We start from the raw sequence: 16,275 nt of genomic DNA on the forward strand, positions 1-16,275 counted from the left end.
GCATGTCCCCCTTTCCTTGTGTCCTGGGGCTTGTGCAAAAGCTGCTGCCGGCCCGAGGAATGGGGAGGATGAAGGACAGGGATCTACAGCTTCACCATCCTGCAGCCGGGAGGGCTCCGAGGGCTTCCCAGGGGTGCTGCGGGTGACAAGGTTGGGTCTCAGAGCTGGCCAGGCACTGGGACAGGGTGGGGACAGCGAGGGGCAGGCGGGCAGGAGCTGCCTCTCCTCCTGCCCGTGCTGGTCTCTCCAGGGCCACAGGCAAGCACCACATGTGCTGCACCGGCTGCCATGCACCATGGTGCTGGTTCATCCCACCTCTGCTCTCCCGGCCCTCCTGGCCACTGTCCCCTGCCTTTCCCCTTATAAAACCAACACCCTGCATCTGCCGGCTGCTCTTTCCCATCCCCTAGCTGGGCATGGAGCACAGCACCAGCTGGTGGGGTATGGGGAGGCTGTGATGTGTGGCAGCTGAGGGACATGGGGTACGGCAGGAGATACAGGACAGGTAAAGCAGGGGTGCAGTGGGGAATACTGGGGCCATGGGGGGGGGTACAGCAGGGCTGTGGGATAGAATATGTGTCATTGGATGGGGAATGGGGTGTGTGATGGAAAATGGGGTATAAAGGGGGCATGGGATGGGGAATGGGGTGTGTGATGGGGAATGGGGTATAAAGGGGGCGTGGGATGGGGAATGGGGTGTGTGATGGGGAATGGGGTATTAAGAGGGAATGGGATGGGGAATGGGGTGCGGGATTGGGTACAAGATGGGGAATTGTCTATAGGGAGGACATGGAAAGGGAAATGGGCTAGAGGATGGGATTTGGGGTGTGGAACGGGGTATAGGGATGGGGAATGGGATGGGGACTACAGTGTAGGGAGCTATAGGAATAGGGAGATGGGGAATGGGGTAGAGAGAGCAAATGGTGCGCGGGAAGGGGCACATCAGGACGGCCACAGGAGCTCGCCCATCCCGCTGCCCCCCTCCCGCCCCTCACCGCGGAGCCCGGCCCGGCTCGGGGTGGCTCCTCCCGACGGGGCGGGGCGGTGGCGGCCGCCGGGAGCTGATAAAAGGCGTCGCGGAGGGCGCTCGGTGCCGCTCCCGCTCCGCCGCTCGCTCCGCTCCTCCTCGCCCGCCGCCGCCGCCGCCCATGGTGCTGCCCGGCCCGGCCGGCATGTCCCGCTCCGAGGAGGTTCACCGCCTCACCGAGAATGTCTACAAGGTGAGCGCAGCCCTCGGGGCTCCTGCTCGCTCCCCGAGGAGCCGCCGTCGGGGTGGGAGCGGCTGCGGGGGGGGGGGGTCGGGATGAGGGGACCCCCGGGGGGCACTGGCGTTATCCCGGTGAATTCATCCCACCGCCGCCCCAAACCCCCTGCCCAGGGGAGCCGGGCGCAGCCCGGGGCGGAGCGGTCGGAGCCTTCCCCGTGTCCCGGCCATAGCCGGAGTTTGGGAAATCTCGGCTTTTCTCTTCCTGCTTTGCGCCCGGTGTCGTTAAAACACAAAATACGTGCTTTAATTCTCCCTGTGAGGGAAGTGGTTTCTGCTCCGCTGGCTCCTGTGACCGGCGCTAATAAAACCTTTCTAGCCTAACGTGTAATGCAGGATGTCATTTGTTAAACTGGAAGGCTTGCATGATTTCCTGCTTTTAAGTGGTGGGATGGAGTTACCTGGGAGCATTAAGTAGGACAAAAGCATCATATAGAGGAATTTAGTACAAGCAATACCAAAGTAGTAAAGTTCTGAAGTCTTGGTCTGGGGGTCATGTGGCAGAGCAGCCATAGGCAGAGCTAATGGCACCCAAAACCGTGGGTGCTCTGGGTGTAGAGCAGGTCTGAATGGAGCCTTGTGGCTGCGGGGACAGAGGGCGAGAGCTGCTGGAGCTCATCCCAGGCTGAGCGCTGGTTGGTCTGGGGACAGTTGCTGGGAACGGTTTCAGCTGGTGACTCAGTGTTTGAGGTGTGTTGTCCTCGAAGAACTGTGCTAATAACAGGTTTGTGGAGCAGGTCACAATTTCCCTGGGTGCAGCCCTGTCAGCAGCGTGCGGGGCGGTTTGTGCCATCACAAGGACGGTGTTTAAATGAAGCTCATTTCCCCCAGGAGCTGAGGCTGAAGGGGGAATGGTGGCCAGGCTTTTCTCTTGCCTCTGACCATCAGATTCATTCACCATGGGAGCAGCAGGTCAAGGGATGGGGCAGAGCACCCATGGCCAGAGCAAGCGGCAGTGCTGGCTGGTCTGACCGCAGAGCAGAGGGTGCACGGGGCCTCATGGCTCCAGGAGTCAAAGATGGACAAAGAGGAGTCCAAAGGTCCCTTTAATTTCTCAGTGTTTTAATGGGAGCAGTCAGGGTGCAGGGAGTGAGGATGCGCTGGAGGCCCATGTGGTTTAACCCAGCATCTGCTATGGGAGCTGGAGGTCCTGACTGGTTCCTGTAGGGGATGAGGAGCCGTTTCACCAGTGCTTCTCTTGGCCTCTGGGGTTGTGTGGCAGGGGGTGCGTGCAGGAACCCAGTGTTTGCTGGTTCTTTGGGCACTTCTACAACCTCCTGGAGCCCGGTGTGAGGGCTGGAGGCTCGGTGACTCCCTCGAGCTTTGAGGTCTCCAAAACCACCCTCAGTGCTTTACATCCCCATTGCCCAAGTACTTTGGGGTTTGTCCCGTGTTTTTCTGTCCGCTGTGGTCAGGAGGCAACAGCCCCGAGGAAGGGGTGGTTTGGCCGTTGCCTCCTCACAGCCACCAGCCCCAAGGCACAGGGGAGCGACTGCCCCACGCTTTGCTTCCCACCACCACCGCTGTCATGGGGCCAGGGCTCCGGGGGGGCTGAGCCATTCGGTGCGAGGTCTGGAGCAGGAGGAGGCAGCCCCATGGCAGGCACCCGTTCCTGCACAGGCTTTCCCAGGGCGTTCTGCTCAGGAAGCCCATTGTAATGGCTTTCCAGCAGCAGCGCTCGCCCTCGGAGTGACGGTGCTAATGAGCTGGTGGAGGAGCTGTCAGCCTCCCCCTCGCCGATGCTGCCACTACACGCAGCTGCCCACACATGTGTAGTGATTGCAGAGGGAGACGGAGGCTGCTGGCACCTTCTGCCAACGTAATCCCACCCTCCCTGCCGCTGATTCACTCCCGGGGACCCGGTTGTAGTGGTTCTGCTGTGGGCAGGGGCAGGCAGCTGGGTGGACGGGCAGCAACGCGGCCAAGCCGGGCTGCTCCCATCCCTGCTCATCCCTTGCACAGGATGCTGTACGTGCTGGCAATCCTTCCTTCCCCTGAAGACAAATCCATCTCACTTACGACAGATTAGATTATTGCCGTTTCCATGCTCACCTCCGTTTCATTCTGAAGCCGTTCCTTCCTATGGAAGATGGTTTTGCACTGGTGTGTGAATAGCTCTGCCTTTGAAGAGGTGTTTGCTTAAAACCACCCCAAACTCGAGGCCTAATTGTCTTGCACAAATGCAGGCAGAATTCCTGATACACTCATTTGCTGCACATGGGCTGTAATAAATGTTATTGCCCACATAACAGCCTCTTGCTTCGTTATCTCCAGTCCAGAGGGAAAGGGGGGAGATTCTTGCTTAAGTGAATGAGAAGGAAAGTTGTGGGGTTTGGTGCATTGGCAGCGGAGGGACCTGCTGCGATGGGAGGAAGGAGCTGGCCCCTGGAGCCACCCCTGAATTCAATGCGCTTTGGGGGTGACGAGGGGCTGCTCCATCCCTCTGGGTGTTTCAGTTTGGGAGAGTGGTTTCTGGGCTCTGCTGCACCTACAGGTTGTTGAAGCCTGTGGATTGAGGAGTGGAATAAAGCTGAAGGTACCCCGGATGGCTTCCCATGCTCCCAGCTCCTGCCGGTGAGCGATGCTGCTCCTGGTGCTTCACCTTTGGTGCTGTGTTGAGCCTGCTCGTGGCTAAGGTTTCACTCCTGTGCTGCTCATGTTGCACGGTGCAGGCCAGCCCTTCACCCTCAGACACAACAGTGCATAGAAACTGAATGCATTTCCATGGGGACCTTGGGGGTTTTCCCCAACTCCCTTGCTCCTGAGCTCCTTTCCAGTGCGGATTGTGCTGAACCGTGGTTGTGCCGCCTGGCTTTGGGGCTGGACCTTGTGCGAGCCCTTGCTGGGGGATGTGGCTCAGCCATTCCTGTAGGCTTGGGTTGAGCTTTGGGAGTGCTGGGCAAGGGAGGGATGCGGCAGGGCAGGGGTCAGCAGCTCAGTGGGGTTATGGGATGCTGCTGTTCTGTGTTAAAGCACCAAGGTCCTGGGAATGTTGGATGGATGGGGATGCTCCCGGTGGCGGAGCTGCGGGGTCTGTGTGCTGAGAGCAATTGAGCCCAGCAGCCAGCGAGGCTCCGCTCCCTCCCTCCCTCCCAGCAGAAACTTGGCTCTTAAAGCTGTGCTCTGAGAGCAGGGGGCAGGAGGAGCGGATGGAGGCAGCGCTGCGCTGGGTTTGCCCATTAAATATTAATACAGAAATAAGGAAGGTGTTCCCAGAGCAGGGCTGGCCCATTTAGGAACCAGCCTTCCTTAGGGCTGAGCTGCTTTTGCAGCGTGGCTGTGGGGTAGTGCAGAGTCCCACAGTGCTGCCCTTCTGATGGCACTTGTCATGGTCATGTAACGTCCTGCTGTCACCCATGGGTGCCAGGCTGAGCCCAGGCCACCCGTGCCACTGCAACATCAGTCCTGCAAGGAGCCACCAAACCTTGCTGCTGCACAGGGGCATCAACAATGGCACTGGGAGAACGCTGAAGCTGGGTTTTAGCTGAGAGTCCAACACTTGTGTTCACTGAGGTGTCTGGGACATCCCCAGTGAGACTGGGATGGCTGGAGCCCAGGGCATGGCACACGCTGTGGTGTTAGCGGTGATGTTCATCCCTTGGACAAATCCAGGAGCCTCCTCCCCTCAATCCCTGCTTGTCCATCCCTTTGCCGTGCTCCTGTGTGGGGCAGAGGCTGGGCACGAGGCCTGGCTCTACTTAAGGCACCATAACCAGGGCAGCGTGCACATCGCTGGCAGCCTGGTGCAGCCATGCAGTGGTGCAGAGCCCACAGCCTCTCCCCAGCAGAGCAGAGGGGAGCCTGGTGTTTGCTTTGCTCTGTACTGGGTTTTAGGAGCTCCATGGGAGGCTGCAGGGATGGACCTGGGGAGAACCTGCTTTTAAATCCTTCTGAAAGCCCTGCAGGAGGTGTCTGTCCTTTCCCTGGGTCCTTCCTACGCAGCAGAAACCTGACACAACCTGAACCAGCTCCGTTTCCAGCTTCTGCTCTGGGCTGGCTTAAACTTTTACCAATGGGCTGCCTGTTACAGCCTCAGAGCGGCCGCTAGATCCTTGCTGTAGCCTGGAGCGTGCTCGGAGGGGAGAGGGGGGGACCTTGTTTTCTGTTCCTTCTTTCCCCCCCCTCATTCATCAGGACCTTGTGCTTTGCATTAGTTTCATTTCTGGCAGCTGACTAAAGCCGTGCCAGGCCCGGGGAGCTGCATGGTGTTACGGGGCATTCAGTGCACTGGAACAAAGCAAAAGCTCTTTCAACCTTTAGCTGCCAGGGTTGGGGTTTGTTTTTTTGCCTCTGTTTTATTAAACTCTGCCCAGGCGGCGCGTGGAAGGCAAACAACTGGTGGGTGGTGCTGATGGAGCAGGATCGGAGGGAGGACGGGGTTCGCTGCCGTTCCCCGTGTTCTGCTGCACAGCAGCTTTGCTGCGCTGGCTGCAAACCTGGCCTCACCTCCCTGGCTTATGGGGAGCTCTGCTGCATCCCCCCCCCAGCGCCGCTGCCCTGCCCATGGTGCATCCGTTGGCCGTGCGACGGCATCACTGCAGGAGCAGCAATGGTGCTTTGCTGTGGGTGAAGCGATGCTTGTGATGCGTATTCTGGACATAAAGATGGTTATTTTTCACTGTTCCTCCTTAGCAGCTGGTGGCTTTTCAGCCTCTCACCTGGAGGGGATGGGAGGGTGCATCGGGTCTGGAGTCACCTTCCCTTCCCACCCTGGGAGTGAGCAGAAGGCTTGAAAAGCTCTATTTTTGTCTGTGCAGTGAAGAGCCCTTTGCAGTGCCCTCGTCCTGCTGCGCTGTTTGTGTTGGAGGCCCCAAATGATGTCTTCAAAACATTCACTTTCAGCAAACTTCCTCTGAAGGTTTTGTCCATGGTGTCTGGGCAGCAGTGAGTTGCCTCCCCCTGCCTCAGCCGAGCAGCAGGACCCCTTCTTTCTTTATCACTTTAAGGCAGGTTGGATGGGGCTTGGAGCAGCCTGCTCTAGTGGAACGTGTCCCTGCCCACACCGCTCTGATTCTGTGATTAAAAGGGCTGGTGTTGGGTGGTGGGGAGCAGGGTCCTGCCCTGAGCGGTGCTGGAGCCAAGTCGTGCTTTGGTTCCCTCCAGTTTGAGGAGGATGCTCTGAACTTGGAAGGGGTTTTCTCTGAACCCATTCCAGTGATGCTCCTCAGGGCTCCTGCTCTGCGGACGAAGCTTGGGCTGCAGCTCCTACCCCATCATTTATTCACTAAGCTTCATGCTTTGGGGAGATGTGTTTATATCAGCACTGCTGCAGAAATGACTTGATACCTACATGTGTACATACAGATACATAAACACTGACTGCACTTAACCCAGCAAACTGCTTGAAAATCGCTTCCCCACAGAAATCCTGCCAATATTCCTGCAGCATAAACGTTACCCAGCCTCGCAGTGCTGAGGCTCAGCTTGAGCATGGTGCAGGCTGTAGCCATGGCTCTGCTGGTGGAGGGGATGTGTCCGTGTCCTGTCCCTGCCGTGGGTACCACGGGCATGTCCATGTCCCCATCCCCACCATGGGCACTGGGGATGTGTCTGTGTCCCCACCATGGGCAGCGATCCCATCCCTCCAGCCGCTCTGTGGTAGACTTTTGACCGGGGTTAAAGGTGACATGGGAAGGATGGAGCAATCCTCATCAGTGTGAATTACCTCCTGTGCAATTGTCTTCTCCAGTGAGGGCAGGCAGCTCGCTGCGTGGCTTGTTGCTACAGGTTCATTTTCTGCTGCTGAGCTGAGCGTGTTCACCGAGCTGCTCTGGGCTGCCCCAAAGCAGCTTCCACATGCACCGTGTTGCTTGACCTGCAGTCCCAATTAGCAGCAAAGCTTCTCATTAGCCTCATGCTTTCCTGTCACATCCCTGCAACCATCTTGGGCCCTTTGCAGCGCAGGGTGTGCTGCTGTGGGATGGACCTGAAAGCACCAAGAGCTGCGGGATGGCCGCTTTCAGGGCATTGGAGCCCATTGCTCCTCGGAGGGTTGAAGGGATTTCTCCCGCTAACAAACACCAGCAGCTCGGTGATGCTCCCCACCTCGGCGCTGGTCTCTGAGCTGCGCTCTACACACATTCCTGCTTGTAGGAACGAGAAAATGGCTGGTTTGAGCGGGGAAGGCGCTGCCTGAGCCCTGCACACAGGCACCCAAGGGAGGAAAATTGAACTGTCACAGTCTCCAAAGGGCAGGCAGCAGGAACTCGGGATAAAAATGCCTCAGGCAGAAAATGAGCTTTATAGTGTTTGGCCGGCTTCAGAAGGAGTGACAGATGCTTAATCAGCTTATTTGCTCTAAGTGTCTGTCTCTCGTCTTCCCTCCCCTTCCCGAGATGGGATGCTGCCAGCAGCGTGGCGTGGGGGGGTACCGAGGCCTTGCTTCCCAAGGTGCACCCCTGCTTGGGTGCGTGGGGATATTTAGGCATCAAACTTTGTTTCCTGGCGGTCCCCTTGGCAAGGGGCAGGGAGCGGGGCTGCTCCACTGCAGCCAGGCTTGGTCCGGAGCTTGGACTCTCAGCAATAGAATGGAGGTTTCTGTTGTCTGTCCCAGAGCTCACCTGGGAATTGGTGTCTGGTTTGAGAGATGCTATCGGTGCCGTGCTGGGATTGAATGGCTCTGGCCAGGGAGGGTCGGGAGCTGCCCTGCCAAGCACAAAAAGAGCCGTTCTTCTTCGTGAGCCGATTATTCCTTCCCCCCGTGTCTCCATAAGGACCTTAAAGCGAGGGAGGAGAAGCTGTCAGACTGCTGCTGCTGTGCACCAGCACCCTCGTTTATGCCTTTATCTGCAGGTGGGAAGTGACACCGAGTGCCTCGAGACCGAGGTGTCATTCCTTGCATGTGGCTTCAGCCGTGGCTGGCACCAGCTCGCTGGGGATGGTGGCGGCTTTGTGCTGAGCTCAGCTCCTTGGGGGTTATTTCAGCCCCTTCTTGTCCACAACAGACCAAGCTGCTGCTGCTCCCCAAGGCCATTCCAGGAGCAGGACATCACCATGCATCATCTCCAGAACTCAGGTCAACATCATGGTTGGTCTGAGGGCTGTTACCTGCTGTCTCAACCAGCCACTGACCAGATATGGCAAATATAACCATAACTATAACCATAATTTGCTGGTTTGGGGCATTCATTTGTCTCTTACAGTGAGGCACCTGCAAAAGGCATCTTATGCTGGGGCACTGCAGAGCCACCACCTTATTCACCCTCTACCTTGTGGCTTTCAAAACACAACCTTGGCCTTCCTCAGTTGAGCTGTGGGATGAAGGGAGGATACCTGGGGCATCTTCCCTGACTGCTGCATCCGGATAGTGCCAATGGCACCTTCTGGAGCTGCAGTGGGGGGGAAGAGCATTGTGGAGTGTTTGCCCTTGGTGAGGGGTGAAGGTGCCTCCAATCACCCTGGCAAAGGGCATGGCTCGAAGCGGCAGCATGGGTCATTGTGTTCAGCTGACGTCCTGGCTGCGCTCAGCAGCTCTTATCATGGTGTTTGCTTTAGCTTCAGGCCACTTCTGCACTGCCCTGAACCTGCACTTCTGACTTACCCTGAATGAGAAGCACATTTGCCCTTCCAGCCTCTAGGTCCATTGCTTTTGTGCATTATTTTGTACAACACTGGGTTGGATGAGGCTTTGAGCAAGCTGCTCTAGTGCAAGCTGTCCCTGCCCATAGCAGGGGGTTGGAACTGGATGAGCTTTAAGGTCCCTTCCAAGCCAAACCAGTCGGTGATTATTTGCAGTACATGGGTGTATTCAGGCTTCTTGGTGTGAACCAACATCCTCTTGGATATCGATAACCTTGGGTTGAGTTGCTGCAAGGGCTCTGGGAGGGTTTGCTGCAGCATGGAGGTCAGTGTGGCAGCCCCAGGGGAGCTGCTCTGGCTGCCTCCTGCTCGTCTCCAGAATCCCTCATGATGTTCTTCTTTTTCCTTTAGACAATTATGGAGCAGTTCAATCCCAGCCTCAGGAATTTCATTTCTATGGGGAAGACCTATGAAAAAGCCTTAGCAAGTAAGTGAAACTGTGCTGCTGCTGTGTTTATTGCTGGAATGCTGGGGGCTGCAAGGCTGGAAGGGAGGGAAGCTGGAAAACTCCCTTGGGATGTTCTTTGCTCTCAGCAGGAGTGAGAGGAGGAAGCTGGGGAGGTGGCTCTTGGTCCTCAATACAAAGCTCACATTGTTAGGATGTGCAGGACATGAATGTGCTGTGGTGCCACGGATGTGGAAAGGATTCAAGTGATAAAATGTCGAGTGAAGACTGGGTAACAAATACATCTCCAACCAGATTATCTTTAAATGTTACTTTAAATACTTAGAATTAAGATTTTAAGTTCTGTTTAAAGATGTGTTATTGGAATGTTCAAATTGCCCAGGCAAATGCATTGGAAAAGAAGGGAGAAAAGCCTAAGAGTATTGGTGGGAGCTCTTGATTACGAATACAGAGTCCTATTGGGAGTCACTGGGGAGGTGTAGATTGAAATACTCAAAAGTAAAATATGAATTGATGAAAACCAAAATTGGACTCATTTGACTTAAAATGACTTGGTATAGTGCCTGGGCCCTCCTCAGCTTGGTTTTAGGGAGGTTTAAAGCAGGTTTTGTTTGACACAGGGACAGCTGCTTGCTTTTGGGGATGCACTGCTCATCTCGGAGCTGCACTGCTCTTGGATCCTGGATTTTAGTTTTAATTGGCTCAGTGCAAATACCCCTTAGGGACGAGGCTGTCATCATCTGGAGCCAGTGGAAAGAAGTATTTTGATGTCTCATGTTTGCAATAGGAGCTTTGGGAAGGATCGGTGCCTTCCTGCTCTGTGCCTGGAGCAGGTTTTGATTCCCACAAGTCAAATGAGGCTCCTGGATGTTACGGTCAGAATCCTCTTCAGAAGCAGCCCTCCCGCTGGTCCCAGATTACAGGCACTCCCCTGCACGCTGCTTTCTTGCCAGTTCCCAGCATTGGTTTTAATGGATCAACTGGCCGTAACGTGGGAAGGGCCCGTCCATCCCGGTCCACTGCTCAGAGGCTGTGGACTCTGATCCCCAGGGATGGGGCACTTAATGCACCCTTGCAGCAGCAGCATTGCCCAGCTCTGTTAATGATGCTGACGCAGCAGGTCTGGTTTGGGTGTGCTCCTGCCTGCTGGGTGTGCAGGCAGGGGCTGAAGGGGAGTTGTTGCACTCAGGACCATGGTTTTTATGTGTCCTGAAATGTTGCACTGATAATGCAGCTATTCATGACCCGGGTGCTGGGGTCCATCGATGGAGCGCTGCGTTATCCCAGCCGAGCTCGGGCAGGTGCTAGCTGCAGCGTGCTGTGGGTAACCAGAGCCATCCCTTGTTTTGTTCCCCTCGCATCCGTGCTGTGAGTGCGCTTTGAAGCTCAAGCTCTTCCTGTAATTTCCAAGATTGTCTTTGCTCATCCATTACTTTGGATCTCCGAGCTTGTGGGGGCATCTGAAGGAAGCGTCTTAATGGGTAAATCACACTGGAAGAGGCTTCAGCACCTCATTTGACGGCATTGAGCTCAAGCTGTACAGCGTGTTCTGGTGATTAGAGGAAACCCCCTGCTTATCTGATTAAAGCGGAGAGTGGAGCTGGAATGTCAACAAACAAGACTGAACTATAATGAAAAGTCTGTGATATTCAATTATTGCACAGTGATTTTGTTCTGAGCGGCATTAAGCAGGTTGATGGTTACAGTGGAATGAAAACCACCCAGAGCCTGCACCTACCTTCCCCCCCATAGAGCCCTGTAAACTTGCTGCTCCAGCTTTCTTCTTTCTCCACTCATTTCTCTTGTGATGTAGTCCCTCCCTATGGGGTAAGCCCTTTGAAGTAATGTCTGTTTTAGTGTCTAGCATCTGTTTGGTGTCACAGAAGCTGTAATAGCCATTAAGGAGAATATAACCTGCATTTTTTGATGCTTTTAGGTATGACATATGCAGCAAAAGGATACTTTGATGCTCTGGTTAAGATGGGAGAGTTGGCCAGTGAAAGCCAAGGATCTAAAGAACTGGGTAAGTCACCAATTTACTGCTAAACGGAGCCACAGTCAGAGCAGGCTCCGAGCACAGGGATGGGACCAGATTTTTGCTGTTGAAGGGGATAGCGAGCTCAGTGCGGAGCTGATCGTGCCTCATGTGAATGGTAAAAGCGTCTCTGTATTTAATGTAGCTTAAAACAAAAAAAGCCTGCTATTCTTAGTGCAGGATTTTGGGGCACTGTCAGCTTGTGGTGTTTGCAAAGAGGAAGCGTTTGCAGAGAGCGGCTTTGCTGGCGTTTGTCTTGCTTTGCAAGGGAGAGGAAAGCACCAGCTCCTGCTGTGGGGTGGCACAGGGGACCGGGCAGGTCGGTGTCCTGGTCTTTGCCCAGTTGATCCCAGTTGCGACAGACATCACGAGCTGCGATGCTCGGTGCCTCCTTTCCCTTTCCTCCTCTGGTAAGTCCTTTGGGAGATGCTTTCCCAGTCTTCCCATTGCTCAGATGTGTCTCCTGTGTTCTCCCCCTCGCTGCTGTTCTGCTGTGTGGACATGGATCGAGGTGGCTCCTCTCCCAGCTCCTCCCAGGGATGCTGCGGTGTTTTCTAAGGCTCTGTGGGGCTCAGATGGGTTTTGGTCTTGTTGCCTTTGCAGCCCCAGGTCAGTTCCTCCTCCCAGTCCCTCCTGCAGGGCTGGCTCCCTTGGTTGCTGTCCTAGGAGCTGCAAACTGCTCATGGTGAGCTCTGAGTCAATCACTTAACAGAGGTGGAGCTGAACTGACTCTGATGGAGCAATGAGCAGCCCCTTGCAGGAGCCAGGGTTCGGTTTCCCCGTGCTGTGCTCCGTGTCAGGCACTGCTTCCCCCCGCCACAGCTCGCTGCCTGCGCCTGGCTTGTGATAGGGAAGCAGTAAGTGTCTATGGAAACCGATTCTAGCGCTCGGATTAGAGCTGCCTATAGCAATCTGCTTCTGTTTAATAAATAAACCAAGAGCCTTGTGTGCAATGCAGGCAGAGACCGAGATCGTCAGGGCTGCACAGACCTTGCCAAGGGCTTCTCATCCACCTCTTTGGGGTGAAAGAGGCAGCAGCAATGTCCTTCTGGATGTCAAAGCTTGGAAAACCTTGTCAGAGGTGGCTCAGCCATGGAGACCCCAAACCTGCCTCCCCTTCAGAGCAGCTCCAGGCTTTGCTCTCACTTAAAACCTGGCTTTGGTGTGTTCTGGTGGTCCTGGTTCCCCACCTGAGGATGGTGGCTTGGCAGCAGCCATCCTTAGTGCTCCCCCTCAGTCTCCTGATGTGCATTTGTTGTGTGGCTTGGGTATTCTGGGGTTGGTTTAAGTGTTCCCACTCCTGTGTGAGCGCATCCAAAGGGGGATCCTGGCAGCTCCTGCTCAGCTCAGAGCCGCGATGAGCGCCTGCTCCTCGGCCCTCTCGCTCTGTTGGTCCTGCTGGTATTTACTGTGGCAGCTGCTCCCTGCAGAGGAAAGTGGAGATAAGATTCCCGGCTGTGGTTTCGTGCAGCTGATAACCAGGGAGCAGCCCCCTCCTGGCCTGGGTAAACAGGGGCTGGGAAACGGCTGAGGTCAGGGCTCTGCTCGCCAAAGGTACCGCTCTTCCTGGGAACACCTTTACCTTATCGGTGCCTGCGCTGGGATTGCTGATAGCGCCGGAAAGGAGCGCTGGGCTCTGGGTTATTTCATCCCCTATGACAGGCAGCAGCAAAGGGTTGCCATTTGCATTGATGCTGTGCCCTTGCTGTTCTCTCCCTGTGGTGGTGGTTTCCTCTGTGGCAGGGAAAGCTGCTCCAAGGGCCCTGGGATGCTCTGGTTGGGACCACAGATAAGCTCTGTTTCCAGCCTCCATGGAAAAGAATCTGAGATGTTAGTTTCCCTCCATAACCCTTTCTTTTGTGAATGTGGGTGCTTTTCTGATGTCATTTCTGGGGCAGGAGGTGTCAAAAGGCATTAAAAACGCTGCAGATCACATGTGTAAAATGTGGTTTTAAGCAGCCACACCTTTTCCCTCCCTGTGCTGCAGTGATGCTGCCTGTGCTGGGGTGGCCACGGGGGCTCTGCACCCCCTGGGTGTCCCAGCACAGCCAAGGACCAGGAGCTCCAGGAGGGTTTGCAGCCCCCTGAGGAGGCTTCCCTATGCAGGGAGAGCTGCTGTGGCTCCCTGGGTGCTCCAACCCAGCCGTGTTTTCCTGCCATCATCTCTCCAGTCATACTTGTGACTCCAATGGATTGCTCTTCAAGCTGGGTGCTGGAGAACTGCCCGTCCCTGGCTGGGTGCTGCCGTGCCAGCTCTCCAGCACGGCGACCCAGGGTGGCTTGTTCTGCTTCATGCTGGCTTCTTTAAAACCATATTGCTCTGGTGCATTTATCTTGCTGAAAGCGCTGACCCTGGCTCCAGGCTCAGCTCCCTGCTCAGAGCTTCACATTTTGTGCATTCTCCATCAGATTTTCCATGTGTAGACAGGATAATCCCGGGTGGTCATGGAAAACCCAGCAATAATAAAGCTCTTGAGCTGTAATCGGCTCTGCAGCTTGAGTTTTGGGTGCAAGCGTCTGGTGGGGTCGTGCCTCTGTCTGAACCCCACTGCTGAGGTTTGGGATGCTCAAGCTCTTGGTTTCTAACTAAAGGGATGCTCTGATGGGTGTAGCTGCCATGGCCACACACAGAAGCTCGCCCTGAGACAGTTTCTCTGTGTAGTTCCTGTTCTGCTCTGAGGATGCTGACCAGGTTCTGGCACGTGGAGGACAGAGCCATGCTCACAGTTCCTCATGGAGGGAGGCTCCTTATGCTGCTCTTGGGTAGCTGCTGCAGTGACTCTGGGGAGGCTGGAGTGAGGAGCATGAGCACTGTGATCAGTGAGGGGTTGCTCCATTGATCTGGGCATACTGGTTTGCAGATGCTCCCAAGGAGCTCCAGTTCCACGTGCGTAGCTGCTGGGGTGACTTTGGCCGGTGTCTGGCTCCTGCTTGGGTCCCTTGGCTGCTGCTCACGAAGGTTGTTCCTTTTGTCCCACTTGAAAACTGGGCCATGGCAAAGTCACGGCAAGGGGGTTTCTCCTCCAGGGAAGCACGTGCCTGGGAGCGGAGCCGGAGGCACCGGGGTGCTGGGGCTCAGCAGCACCCATAGGGAGCTCCGTCAGGGCTGGAGGTGGATTTTGCTCAGCCACTGGTTTCCTCTGAGGTCCCTGGGAGTCAGTGCAGGCTGCTCTGACTAAGGCTCGGTGCTGTGAAAGGGCAGGACGTGCAGTCATTAGTCAACCATTGTTGAACTGTAATGAGGCTCTGGTAGATCCTGGCTCTCTTCTGACACATGATTTGCACAATAAAACTGGGACCAGTGGAACCTTTGTGGTCCTGGAGCTGTTTTGTCAGTGAAGGATGCTGGGCTTCAAGGGGTTTTAAACCATCTCCATACAGCTTTGAAACCACTGATGCGCATCAAAAAGGGATGCGGGGTAGAGCTGTTTGCACTGGTCACGCTGGGCACAGAAGGGGGGTCTGTGGCTGGAGCTGGGCACAGAGCCTGGTCCTGTCCATGATGCTGCTGTAGAGCATAGAATGGGCTTGCTGAGCGTGCACAAACACAAGGGAAAAGCCTCTTAAAAGCTGCTGCCTGTGTTGCCTTCTCACTGCCTCCACATCTGATTACAAGCAGACTGCCATAGCAGTGGGCTTGTTCTCACCAGCCTGTGCTTGGGAAAGCAATGGTGGAGGGTTGTGAAAGGAGCATCTGCGAGGAGCATGTTGCCTGGCTGGAGTTCCTGCCGGGTAGCAGCTGTGGGTAACGGTTGGGTTTCACCTCCAGTGGTGGCATCTTCCAGGGATGCCTCCCGGCTGCGTGCCCGGGACAAGCTCCTGCAGGATGCTCTTGGGAGGGAGGAGTGGCTATGTGTGTGTCCCAGGGCTGGTTTCTGCCATCCATCAGCAATGCTGTGAGCTTGGCAGGGGTTAGGAAGGGGCACAGCTTGTTGTGTGGCCAGCCCTGGGCCCTGGAGGTGTTTGCTTCCCCTCATGGGGCTGCTGCTGTGCAGGTGGATCGGTTCCCATGGGTCTGAGCCGGGTGGCTCCAGGCTGGTGAGGATGAGCTCTGTGCAGTTGTGCCCTCCTGTGCTCATTAATCCTGTGGTCTGTACATCCTGATCCGGGTGCAGGGGCTGTTCACATCCAGGGGTGGCTGTCGGGAGCCGCAGGGAACCGCAGGTCACCCAGGTCTCTGATCTGTCCCTGCTAAAGGTGTCAGTGGCAACTGCTCAGCCCGAGGGAGCCAATTACTGGGAATGTGACTCTGAACGTGCCCCAGTCAGGGTGCCTTGGGAAGCCGCCTGCTTCTTTCTTTGCCTTGTCTCTCAATAAGGACATAATGAACACAGGGGCTGTGAGCAGCGCACACCGCGGTAGTGCTGATGAGATGCTGATACCCTATCAGCAAACCGGTACCATCCTCTGGGGCTGCGCTGAGTGAAACCCTTCTGAAGAGGAAGCGAATGAATCAGCGGGGAGAAGCTGCTTGTTTCCCCACACTCGGCTCCTTCCCACTGCACACGCATGGATCGGCCCCCAGTGCCAGCACTGGTGTGTTCAGAGCCGCCTTGTTGGGATGAGGTGCTGGGATGGGGAGTGCTGCTCCCCGTGGCTGGAGGGCTTGTCCATGGCACGTGCTGGGACTGAGGTGCTTTAATGTGTGGGAAGAAGGTTGCAGAAGCCTTGAATCTGGCTTGATCAGGTCTGCAGCACGTGATGTGATGTGACGTGGGAGCAGCTCCTGCCTGTCTGTGTGCAGGATGGGGAGGCAGCGGTGTGGATGGGCCCGAGCTGTGACCGGGGTGAACGGCCCCACTTGCTGCTGGTGGAAAATGGGAGGTGGGAAACTGGGTGTGCGGGGTGCTGAAAGGGGAACTGGTAACTGCCGGCTGAGAGCAGAGCTCTGCTGTGTTCAGGGCTCACCCTGGAGAGGTGCTTTATTTACATGCACAAGGTTGGTGCTCTTCCCCCACACCAATGGAGCTCTCCTGCCCGGCAAGGTCTGGG

The 16,275-nt window shown here is 55.9% G+C and overlaps 1 protein-coding gene across 12 annotated transcripts in view; it reads left to right on the forward strand.

The window, feature by feature from the left end:
* Positions 1-1,058: 1,058 nt before the first annotated feature.
* Positions 1,059-16,275, forward strand: part of BAIAP2 (BAR/IMD domain containing adaptor protein 2) — a 140,122-nt gene continuing 124,905 nt past the window's right edge. For all 12 annotated transcript variants that reach the window (XR_009729043.1, XM_061377294.1, XM_061377296.1 and 9 more), the window contains exons 1-3: positions 1,059-1,220; positions 9,194-9,269; positions 11,185-11,271. Coding sequence is in view for 11 of the 12 variants with exons in the window: in XM_061377294.1 (XP_061233278.1) it covers positions 1,149-1,220; positions 9,194-9,269; positions 11,185-11,271 (235 nt within the window). In the remaining variant the exon portion in view is untranslated. The remainder of the gene's footprint in view (positions 1,221-9,193; positions 9,270-11,184; positions 11,272-16,275) is intronic.

The sequence above is a fragment of the Neopsephotus bourkii genome, unplaced genomic scaffold (assembly GCF_033783945.1).
Source record: "Neopsephotus bourkii isolate Nb327-2 ecotype Australia unplaced genomic scaffold, CSIRO-AGI_Nbou_v1 NB_1749, whole genome shotgun sequence".
In the NCBI taxonomy this organism is placed as follows: domain Eukaryota; kingdom Metazoa; phylum Chordata; class Aves; order Psittaciformes; family Psittacidae; genus Neopsephotus; species Neopsephotus bourkii.